Raw genomic sequence first — 12,342 nt, forward strand, 5'->3', positions numbered from 1 at the left:
ACTCTTGACTCAACCTTGGAGATCACACTCCAATTTACAAAGTGTATAAGAAAAACAATTCTCAGAGAATTGTTGAGATGAAATGAGTACTCTCTAGAAGAGTGTATGATTACAAGTTTAGCACTATTGAACCAATTGATATTGCTCTCTCAAATTGTGTATTATAACACCTTAAAAATGTGTAGAATGAAAGAATATGAACAAGATAGTTTGCAAATGCTCAACGTTGTAAAATAAGGCTTCAATCCATCCATTTATAGATTCCCCAAACCTTAGAAACGTTGGGGAATTAATGGGATGGAGTCTTTATGTCAAAACTAGCCGTTTTTTATGTTTTTGAATTATTTGCATCGATGCATAACACTTTGCATCGATGCAAATGTGTCTTTGACGCTGAATTTTGAATTTTCAGCTTGGTTGCATCGATGCAAACATCTTTGCATCGATGCAAAAAGTCGTTGCATGCTTTGCATCGATGCAAGATGAGTGTGCATCGATGCAAACCTTAAAGAATGGCTTAAAATCACTTTAAAATACTTAGGATTGATCTCAAACTTGTTGGAGTCAATTCCTATGCTTTTGTACCTTTGAAAACAAGTTTTTTTTAAACCATTTGGCTAGCATTGAATTGTAAGATATGCATCAAAACATTTTGTGAGTGTGTGTTGAGAGATTTAGCAATTGGTTCTTAACAAGAAGTTACCTAAGTCCTAAGACACTATACTTGTCTTCAAATGTTGTGGACTTGAGTTTCTTGTTGTTGTTGTGTTGCTTTCAACTCTTCATTCCTCAACGTTGAATGTTGGTTGATCTTTCAACATGCTTGTTCATTCAAGTTGTTTGGTTTGTCTTTCATGTCGTTTGTTGGTTTGTCATTCATCAAAACCTACGAATACAAACTTCGCATACAAGCAACATGTTTTACAATTTCCCCCTTTTTGATAATGACAAACCAATTTTGAGGATATGCATTTATAAATGGTTTTGAAAGCAACAATAATGCACTTTGTTTTATAGAATGCTTTAGAGAAGACTTCACAGAAAAAAATTTGCAGAAGTTCCCCCTAAATATGTGCATTTGTTCCCTTAAAGGGCGTTTATCAAAGAAAACGATTTAGATATCAAAGTTTTTGCTTAGCGGAAGTCTTTTTGAAATCATTGTTTCGCAAACTTATTTCTTCTTTTCAAATCCTCAAACTTCTTCTTTTTCAAAAATTCAAAACTTCAAATATCCTCAAACTTTTCTTCCCCCTTTTGACATTATCAAAAAGAAAGGAGTTTGAAATGTGTTATAGAAGCATGCATAAAACAATGAATTTTTTTTTTTAAGTTCAATTTCTCTATTAATCTCAAGGATGAGATATTCCCCCTTTCAAAAAGAATTTGATTTCCTCTTTGTTTTATGTTTAACAAGCATGCATAATTCCCCCTAAAGAAGTGAAATATATCAAAGCATGCATATTAACTTAAAATAGGGGTACCAAGCCTATTTTGAGTTATTCACCAAATAAGCATACAAGCATTAATCATTAAACAGATATCAAAGTATTTAAACCATAATAGAAATCCTTAGCTTGCTAGGAGTTAGTTTAACAATTCATATAATCAAATAAACATAAAGCAATAAAAAGTGAGTAATCTACCTCAAGATTAATTACTCATTCATCAACTCATAAATCTACAAAACAATGGCTAATTGGATATCTCCAATGCTTAAGTTAGTAAGAGATACAAAAATAGCAATATAAATACAATGAATTCAAACAAATCATATTAGATTAGAATCCAAGATACCAAGTTCATTTCGGATGTTAAAAAAACTTTCTTTACATAAAGGTTTAGTGAAGATGTCCGCTAGTTATTTACTAGTTTCGACAAATTCAATAACCACATCACCCTTTTCAACATGGTCTCTTATGAAGTGATGTCTAATCTCAATATGCTTGGTTCTTGAATGTTGAACCGGATTCTTGGTTAAATTTATTGCACTAGTATTATCACATTTGATAGGAATGTGATCAAGCATGAGTCCATAGTCCATAAGTTGTTGTTTCATCCATAAAATTTGGGCGCAACAACTACCGGCGGCTACATACTCGGCTTCGGCGGTAGACAAGGCTACACTTACTTGTTTCTTACTATGCCATGAAACAAGAGAGTTTCCTAGTAAGTGACAAGTGCCGCTAGTACTTTTCCTATCCAATTTGCAACCGGCAAAATCGGAATCGGAATAACCAATCAAATCACAAGTGGATCCTTTCGGATACCACAATCCAACATTTAATGTTCCTATGAGATACTTCATAATCCTTTTAACCGCACTTAAGTGAGATTCCTTAGGATTAGCTTGGTATCTCACACACATGCATACACTAAACATGATATCTGGCCTACTTGCCGTTAGATAAAGTAATGATCCTATCATGCCTCTATACTTCTTTATATCTATGCTTTTACCTTGTTCATCTTTATCAAGGTAGCAAGTAGTGCTCATTGGTGTGTCCATTGCCTTAGCATTGTCCATTCCAAATCTTTTGAGCAGTTCCTTGCAATATTTGGTTTGGCTAACGAAAGTTCCTTCTTTTCCTTGTTTGATTTGCAAATCAAGGAAGAAGTTGAGTTCGCCCATCATGGACATTTCAAATTCACTTTGCATGAGGTTTGAGAAAAACTTGCAAAGTGATTCGTTAGTTGAACCAAATATTATGTCATCGACATAAACTTGTACCAAAAGGATATTTTTGTTTTCAATCAAGATAAATAATGTTGTATCAACCTTCCCTCTTCTAAAACCCTTTTCTAATAAAAATTTGCTCAAACGTTCATACCAAGCTCTTGGAGCTTGTTTAAGACCATAAAGAGCTTTCTTGAGTTTAAAAACATGATTAGGATTTTCATAATCCTCAAAACCGGGAGGTTGTTCAACATATACTTCTTCTTTAATGAAACCATTAAGAAAGGCACTCTTAACATCCATTTGATAAAGTTTGAAGTTATAAGAGGATGCAAAAGCAAGTAACATTCTAATTGCTTCTAATCTAGCTACGGGAGCATAAGTTTCGTCATAATCAATGCCTTCCTCTTGATTATAACCTTTAGCTACTAATCTAGCTTTGTTTCTAACAATTGTACCATTTTCATCGAGTTTATTTCTAAAAACCCATTTTGTTCCTACAATTGTTTGATTACTTGGTTTAGGCACCAATTCCCAAACGTCATTTCGTTTGAATTGGTTAAGCTCCTCTTGCATTGCCATAGCCCAATGTTCATCATTAATTGCGGACTCAATGGTAGATGGTTCAATTTGAGAAACAAAAAGCACTATATGCAAATAAATTTCTAAAAGTGGATCGAGTTGTTACCCCTTTCGAAACATCACCAATGACGTTGTCTAGAGGATGATCCTTTGAAGTACGCCAATCCTTTGGAAGTGCATTTATTTGCGCTTGTGATGGTTCAATTTCTTCAACTTGAACACTATCCTTTGTTGAGCTTGTAGAGGCTTCATTTAAACCTTTTTCTTTGTCTTCACCATTCAAATTTAGTGAATCAAAGTTTTCTACATTTTCATCAAAATTTTTCCAACGTCGATTACTTTGCCGGTGTTGTTGTCTCCATAGATCACGTTTCCTCCGTTTGTAGGCTCTATTGCGGTGAACTTTGATTCATCGCCGGTCATGTGTTTGGAGCATCCACTATCAACATACCAATTTGTATCCTTAGCTCCAACACTTACCTACAAAATAATTAAAATTGGGATTTAGGTACCCAAGTGAATTTGGGTCCTTGATGGTTAGTATGAGCATAATGCCCATAAGGTGCCCATCTCGTATCTTGACTACGAAAGTTTATATGTTTAATTCTAGTAAAGCATACGGGTGCTATATGACCTACTTTATTACAATAATGACATATGACATTTGGATTATGCATCCTATGCATGTTTCTAAATGGTTGCCTAGGTTGTTTCCTAAATGCAACATCTTTTGATCTATATGCATTGTGATTATAATTTCTAAATGAAGCATGTTGAGGAGGATGTTTAAAGGCTTCATTCCTTTTAGGCATGCTTGCCTTTTGGGCTTGCGGTTGCCTAATAGGAGTTTTAGCATTTTTAAATTTTCCTTTTTCAAAACCTAAACCTTCCTTATTATGAACATGCTTTTGGTTTTTCAACATTTTATCTAAGTTCTTTGAAGATTCATTGAACTTAGCTAAAGTGTTCTTAAGATTTGTAATTTCATTTTCATGCATTTTACAAGATTTGTATGGATCACTACTTGTGCTACACTTATCTTTTCCAAGATTGATATTCTCGTTTTTCAACATCTCATTTTGTTTTAAAAGATCTATATTCTTTTTCTTTAGGAGAGAATAATCTTGGGTAAGTTTTGTGTACACCTCAAGTAAGGCATCATATTCATCTTGTAAATTAAAAGAAGTGGAGTTGTCATGACTAACCTTTTCTTCGCTTGCCATTAAGCAAAGATTTGCAACCTCGTCGTCATCGGAGTCGGATTCATCCTCGTTCTCCCATGATATGTATGCTTTCTCCTTCTTCTTAAATTTCTTGTTTTTGTCCTCCTTTGATTCTTTAACGTGGTCGGTTCCTTCATAAGTGATTTGGAGTTTATCCCAAATCTCTTTAGCGGTTTTGCATGTGGAGATCTTCATATAATCATGCTCGTTAAGTGCACAATGAATAAAGTTGATGGCTTTATCATTCATTGCCACTTTCTTCCAATCATCGTCACTATATTCATCTTCTCCTTTCGGTACTTGCTTTAAGACGGAGGCTTCTCCTTCTTTAGCGCTTGTTGTCTTTGTTGGAATGTGATTTCCATTCTCAATCACTTTCCAAATACTCACATCTTGAGAACGGATCCAAATTCTCATCTTATTTTTCCAATAAGAGTAATTTGTTCCGCTAAAAAGAGGAGGTCTAGCGGTTGAGTTACCTTCGCTAGTGTTGTTGTTGTTAAAGCCTGTGCTTGCCATGATCTTTTCCCTTAAACGGTTAAGTCTTTCAAAGGGTTAAGCTCTGATGCCACTTGTTGAACCTATGCACAATTACTCAAGAGGGGGGGTGAATTGAGTATAGCAGTAACAATGAATCTTTTTACGAAAGTTAAAGACAATATACAAAAGTGTTATTGTACTAGTATTTTTCCAAGAGCTTAACTCAATTGCTAAGCATTTATAAGGAGCTTTTACTTTCTAATAGACACCAACTCAAATAAATTGATCAAGTTTTTCACCAATCGGACTTAAGCCACTCCTTAAGTACTTACGAAGCTACTTTTCGTTCACAATTTATTTGCTCAAAAGTAAAAGACAATAATATTGAAGAGATGAGTTTGAAGAAATGCAAACGCTATTTAGAGTGGTTCGGCACAATCCTTGTCCTACGTCCACTTTCTTTCTCAATCGCAATTGAGAAGTTCCACTATTGCCAAGCTTCAAGGTGCTCGCGCAAAACCTTTTACAATCCGAGTCCTTAGTTTCTAACACCTCACGGTATATGATCACCACTCGTATACTAACCCACTCCACTTAGAGATACCTTCTCTAAGATTTGCCTTGAGTGCTTAGTATACCTCTTTGGTATCCTCACCGACTATAGTGTTTATAACTCTTGACTCAACCTTGGAGATCACACTCCAATTTACAAAGTGTATAAGAAAAACAATTCTCAGAGAATTGTTGAGATGAAATGAGTACTCTCTAGAAGAGTGTATGATTACAAGTTTAGCACTATTGAACCAATTGATATTGCTCTCTCAAATTGTGTATTATAACACCTTAAAAATGTGTAGAATGAAAGAATATGAACAAGATAGTTTGCAAATGCTCAACGTTGTAAAATAAGGCTTCAATCCATCCATTTATAGATTCCCCAAACCTTAGAAACGTTGGGGAATTAATGGGATGGAGTCTTTATGTCAAAACTAGCCGTTTTTTATGTTTTTGAATTATTTGCATCGATGCATAACACTTTGCATCGATGCAAATGTGTCTTTGACGCTGAATTTTGAATTTTCAGCTTGGTTGCATCGATGCAAACATCTTTGCATCGATGCAAAAAGTCGTTGCATGCTTTGCATCGATGCAAGATGAGTGTGCATCGATGCAAACCTTAAAGAATGGCTTAAAATCACTTTAAAATACTTAGGATTGATCTCAAACTTGTTGGAGTCAATTCCTATGCTTTTGTACCTTTGAAAACAAGTTTTTTTTAAACCATTTGGCTAGCATTGAATTGTAAGATATGCATCAAAACATTTTGTGAGTGTGTGTTGAGAGATTTAGCAATTGGTTCTTAACAAGAAGTTACCTAAGTCCTAAGACACTATACTTGTCTTCAAATGTTGTGGACTTGAGTTTCTTGTTGTTGTTGTGTTGCTTTCAACTCTTCATTCCTCAACGTTGAATGTTGGTTGATCTTTCAACATGCTTGTTCATTCAAGTTGTTTGGTTTGTCTTTCATGTCGTTTGTTGGTTTGTCATTCATCAAAACCTACGAATACAAACTTCGCATACAAGCAACATGTTTTACACCCGTGAAGAATCACCCATCCCGAGAAGACGAAATGATACAATCATTTACTCCCGAGGCAAGGAAACGCGCCGCGCAAGACGAGATCGCGATGATGGGGGAGAGAGGTCCGAGAGGACACGACAACCCGTGATAATGGGTGCCACCCCATTCCACCGATCCATCCTTGAAGTCCGGCTGCCGAAGCACTTCGACAAACCAACGGACATGAGGTACGATGGAACTCAAGACCCTCTGGAACACCTCACGGCCTTCGAAGCAAGGATGAATCTGGAGGGAGTAGGGGACGAGGTGAGGTACCGAGCCTTCCCGGTAACCCTGGCAGGACCCGCGATCAGATGGTTTAACGGCCTCCCGCAAGGGTCAATCTACGGGTTCTCGGACATCAGCCGTGCCTTCCTGGCCCAGTTTACAACACGAATAGCAAAGGCAAAGCACCCGATCAACCTTCTGGGGATAACCCAGAGACAAGGAGAGCCGACCAGAAAATACCTGGACCGGTTCAACGACGAGTGCTTGGAAATCGACGGCCTAACCGATTCGGTGGCCAGCCTTTGCCTGACGAACGGCCTCCTCAACGAGAACTTTCGAAAACACCTTACCACGAAACCAGTTTGGACAATGCACGAGATCCAAACGGTAGCCAAGGAGTATATAAACGAAGAGGAAGTCAGCCAAGTCGTGGCTGCCAATAAACGGCAGTCCAGCTACAGCCAACCTTGGCAACAAGGTAACGGAGAAAGACTAAAGGAACAAGCCAGGGAAGGAGCGCCAAGCAAGGCACCCAGGCCATTCCCCCGGGTCGGGAAATTCACCAACTACACCCCGCTCACTCTTCCCATCGTGGAAGTTTATCAGCAAATAGCCGAGAAAGGAATTCTGCCGAAGCCCCGACCACTCAAGGACCGTACAGGAGGAAATAAGAACTTCTATTGTGACTATCACAAAGGCTATGGTCACCAAACACAGGATTGCTTCGACCTGAAGGATGCACTAGAACAAGCGATAAGGGAAGGTAAGCTAGTAGAATTCTCCCATCTTATTAGGGAGCCGAGGAGGCGTTATCGCGACCAAGACGAAGAAGGAAAAACCCGTTCGGCAAAGCGGCGACAAGAGCCAGAAGACAGAGACCACGGCCTCACCGTGATAAACGTGGTGACGGCCAAAAACGCCGCGCCAAGGTCGCAATCGGCGCACAAAAAAGATGCTAAGGTCTTGGCAGTCTCCTCCTCGGTGGTGCGAAATTCTAAAAAGCCCCCTCCATTTCTTTCGGCCCGGAAGACCAGTGGTTCGACGATGCCCCAGAAAACCCACCCATGGTCATCACGGCCAGAGTGGGTACCGGTCTCGTCAAACGAATCCTTGTCGACACAGGGGCTGACTAGAACATCATGTTCTGCAACGTATTTGACACATTGGGATTAAGGGACGCCGACCTGACGACTCACCAGCACGGGGTCATTGGATTGGGCGACCACTTCATCAAACCTGATGGAGTAATATCCCTGCCGATCTCAGTGGGACAGACTCAAGGCCGGAGATCGGCGATGGCTGAGTTCGTGATCTTCCGAGATTCCACCACCTACAATATCATCTTGGGAAGGAAAACGATTAACGATGTTGAAGCGATAATCAACACGAAGCTTCTGGTCATGAAGTTCGTTACCGATGACGGATCTATAGGGTCCATAAGAGGAGACCTTGAGACAGCAGTCGCTTGCGACAATGCCAGCCTCTCCCTAAGGAAGAAATCCAAAGAGGCGTCCGGCGTGTTTCTAGCTGACCTGGACGCCAGAGTAGACGACAAACCCAGACCGGAACCAGAAGGGGACCTGAAAAAATTCATGATCAGTGACACGGAGGAAAAATTCACGTTCATCAACAAGAATCTCCCGCATGAGCTGAAGGAGCCCTTGGTCGAAATGATAAGGGCCAATAGGGATTTGTTTGCCTGGACACCGGCCGACATGCCGGGCATAGACCCCAAAATTATGTCACACCACCTGGCTGTAAAGTCGGAAGCACGCCCGGTAGCCCAACGGAGGAGAAAGATGTCGCGGGAGAGGGCGGAGGAGGTGGCCAGGCAGACGGCCAGCCTCCTAGAAGCAGGCTTCATACGAGAAGTAGACTACTCGACATGGCTCTCGAATGTAGTTCTAGTAAAAAAGCACAACGGCAAATGGAGAATGTGCGTAGACTACTCTAACCTCAACAAGGCATGCCCTAAGGATTGTTTCCCCCTCCCTAACATAGACGCGCTCGTCGATGCTGCGGCGGGCTACCGTTATCTGAGCTTCATGGACGCCTACTCCGGCTACAACCAGATACCGATGCACCTGATAAACCCCATTTGTAGAGTTTATCTTATGCTTCATTTAAGGGATTTTATGACCTTTTACCTACATTTATTCAATGAAATAGCATGGTTTTATAACTTCTCCTTTAATTGTGCTTAAGAGTGAAAACATGCTTTTTAGGTCTTAAAATAGATTAATTTAATTCACCTTGATTCCATTAGATGCCTTGATATGTTTGTTAAGTGATTTAAGGTTTAGGAGGCAAAGATTGGATCAAGGGAATGAAGAAAGAAAGCATGAAAAGTTGGAGAACTCATGAAGAAATGAAAGAACCGGAAAGCTGTCAAGCCGACCTCTTCGCACTTAAACGATCATAACTTGAGCTACAGAGGTTCAAATGATGCGGTTCCAGTTGGGTTAGAAAGCTAACATCCGGGACTTCAAAACGATATAATATTTGCCATAGTTGCTACATGTATGGTGGCGCGCACACACCGTTGCTGCCACCTGGTTCACTTAAAGCAAAACGTGGCCAGCGAATTCTAAAGCCTTGTGGGCCTAATCCAACTCATTTCTGATGCTATTTAACCCAAGGAGTGAAGAGGAAAACAGTGTTAGTTACCATTAGTTTAGTTTAGCATAGTTTAGTAGTTAGAGTTAGTTTCTAGAGAGAGAAGCTCTCACTTCTCTCTAGAATTAGGATTAGGATTAGGTTTAGTTCTTAGATCTAGATTTTATTCATCTTCTTCTACTTCTACCTTTCAATTCCTTGTTGTTACATTCATCTTCCTCTATTCTTTTGTTGTAATTTCCTTTATGTTATTCTTATACTTTGTTGTAGATCTACTTTTGGTCCTCCTATTCTCTTTCAATTCAATTAGAGGTAATTCATAATAATTGTGTTCATTTGATTTGTTGTTGTTTAGTTCCTTGTAATTGAGTAGTGTAGATTTACTCTTCTTGCAATTTTACTATGCTTTCCTTTTATGCCCTCCAAGTGTTTGATGAAATGCTTGGTTGGATTTTAGAGTAGAATTTTATACTCTTGGCTTGGAAAGGTAACTTAGGACCTCTTGAGTTACTAATGTCCAAGTAATTGATGATTGGGATCCATTGACTCTAGTTCTCACTAATTGAATTAGTGGAGAGTTAGGACTTATGGACTAGGATTGATATAGCTCATTTGACTTTCCTTTACTACTAGTTAGAGGATGATTTAATGAGATTAATCCTTGCCAATTCTCATATTGTGGTTAGTGATTAGGATAGAGATCCTTGACCACCAACCCATGCCAAGACCTTTTTAGCCATTAGTTTACTTTCTTGCCATCTATCTTTCATGCTTCATATCAAAACCCCAAAATAACTCACAACCAATAACAAGACACTTTATTGTAATTCCTAAGGAGAACGACCCGAGGTTTGAATACTTCGGTTATTAATTTTAGGGGTTTGTTACTTGTGACAAACAATCTTTTGTATGAAAGGATTATTGTTGGTTTAGAAACTATACTTGCAACGAAACTTCAATAGTGAAATTCTATACCATCAAAAATTCAATCATCAGCACCCTCCAGACGAAGACAAGACGGCGTTCATAACGCCGGGGGGAACCTTCTGTTATAAGGTGATGTCATTCGGCCTAAAAAACGCAGGGGCAACATACCAAAGGCTGATGAACAAGATATTCCGCGACCTCATAGGCAAGACAGTGGAAGTTTATGTGGACGACATCCTCGCGAAAACAGCGCGACCCGACGACCTCCTGAATGACCTGGCAAATGTATTCACCTCTCTCCGACAACACGGCATGAGGCAGAATCCCCTCAAATGTGCCTTCGCCATGGAAGCTGGAAAGTTCCTAGGATTCATGATAACTCAGAGAGGGGTAGAAGCCAACCCGGAGAAATGCCAAGCGATACTCCAAATGAAGAGCCCAGGTTGTATCAAGGACGTCCAAAGATTGGCAGGGCGACTGACCTCGTTATCCCGGTTTCTCGGAGCGTCGGCAACAAAGGCCCTACCCTTCTTTAACCTCATGAAGAAAGGGATAGCGTTCGAATGGACACCGGCATGCGAGGAAGCCTTTCGGCACTTCAAGGAAATCCTGGCGGCACCCCCTGTGCTCGGGAAGCCAAAGGACGGGGAGCCATTATATCTATACCTTGCCATAACAGGAGAAGCCCTGGCCGCAGTTCTAGTGCGAGAAGAAAGGAGGGCTCAACAACCAGTCTATTTCGTGAGCAGAGCCCTGCAAGGGGCAGAATTAAGGTACAGCAAACTAGAAAAGCTAGCTCTAGCACTCTTGACCTCCTCACGGAGGTTAAAGCAATACTTCCAAGGTCACCAGGTTGTCGTAAGAACGGACCAGGGAATCCGACAAGTACTCCAAAAACCCAATTTGGCGGGAAGGATGATGACCTGGTCCATTGAGCTTTCCCAATACGACATACGATACGAACCCCGGCAAGCCATCAAGGCGCAGGCGATGGCAGATTTTCTAGTAGAAGTAACGGGAGATCCAACCGAAGAAACGAGCACACGGTGGAAGCTCCACGTGGACGGAGCCTCTAACCAGACGTCCAGGGGCGCCGGGATCATTCTGGAAAGCCCGGTCGGAGTCGTATACGAGCAGTCGATCAGGTTCGAATTCCCCGTTTCGAACAACCAGGCAGAATACGAAGCGCTCATAGGGGGCTTAACCCTAGCAGCGGAAGTCGGAGCAACAAGGCTGGAAATATGCAGCGATTCGCAGGTCGTTACCTCCCAGGTAAACGGGAGTTATCAGGCCAGAGACTCATTATTACAAAAGTACTTGGAAAAAGTCAAGAACTTAAGCCAAAGGTTTGAGGAGGTCACGGTCCACCACGTGCCCAGAGAGAGGAACACACGGGCGGATCTCCTATCAAAATTGGCCAGCACCAAACCGGGAGAAAGCAACCGGTCTCTCATCCAAGGCATGACGAGGGAGCCAGTGGTCACCCTGCATCTGTCAAGGCTGGGCTCTTCATGGCTAGACCCCATCACCAACTTCCTAGAAAATGGCAAACTCCCCGACGATGAAAAGGATGCCGCGAAACTGAGAAGGGAAGTAGCCAAATACGCGGTCATTCAAGGACAGCTATTCAAGAAAGGGCTCAACCAGCCCCTACTGAAGTGCTTACACCCCGACCAGACGGACTACGTCCTCAGGGAAGTCCATGAAGGCTGCTGCGGACACCACATAGGAGGCAAAGCCTTAGCAAGAAAGTTAATCCGAGCTGGATACTACTAGCCGTCAATAATGGCAGACTCTAAAGAATTCGTCAGAAAATGTGTCAAGTGTCAAGAGAATGCCAATTTCCACAGGGCACCAGCCTCCGAGTTAAGCCTGTTAACGTCCTCCCGACCATTCTCGCAATGGGGAGTCGACCTCTTGGGGCCCTTCCCAGTCGGTCCCGGGCAAGTCAAGTGTCTCATAGTCGCCATTGATTACTACACCAAATGGAT

The 12,342-nt window shown here is 40.9% G+C and overlaps 1 protein-coding gene across 1 annotated transcript; it reads left to right on the forward strand.

Annotated features, from left to right (window-relative positions):
• Positions 1-10,780: 10,780 nt before the first annotated feature.
• LOC130939652 (uncharacterized) lies at positions 10,781-12,127 on the forward strand. The gene has a single exon (XM_057867740.1). It carries the CDS (start codon positions 10,781-10,783, stop codon positions 12,125-12,127), a length of 1,347 nt encoding a protein of 448 aa, XP_057723723.1.
• The last annotated feature ends 215 nt before the right edge of the window (positions 12,128-12,342 follow it).

Source organism: Arachis stenosperma, chromosome 7 (assembly GCF_014773155.1).
Source record: "Arachis stenosperma cultivar V10309 chromosome 7, arast.V10309.gnm1.PFL2, whole genome shotgun sequence".
Lineage (NCBI taxonomy): Eukaryota > Viridiplantae > Streptophyta > Magnoliopsida > Fabales > Fabaceae > Arachis > Arachis stenosperma.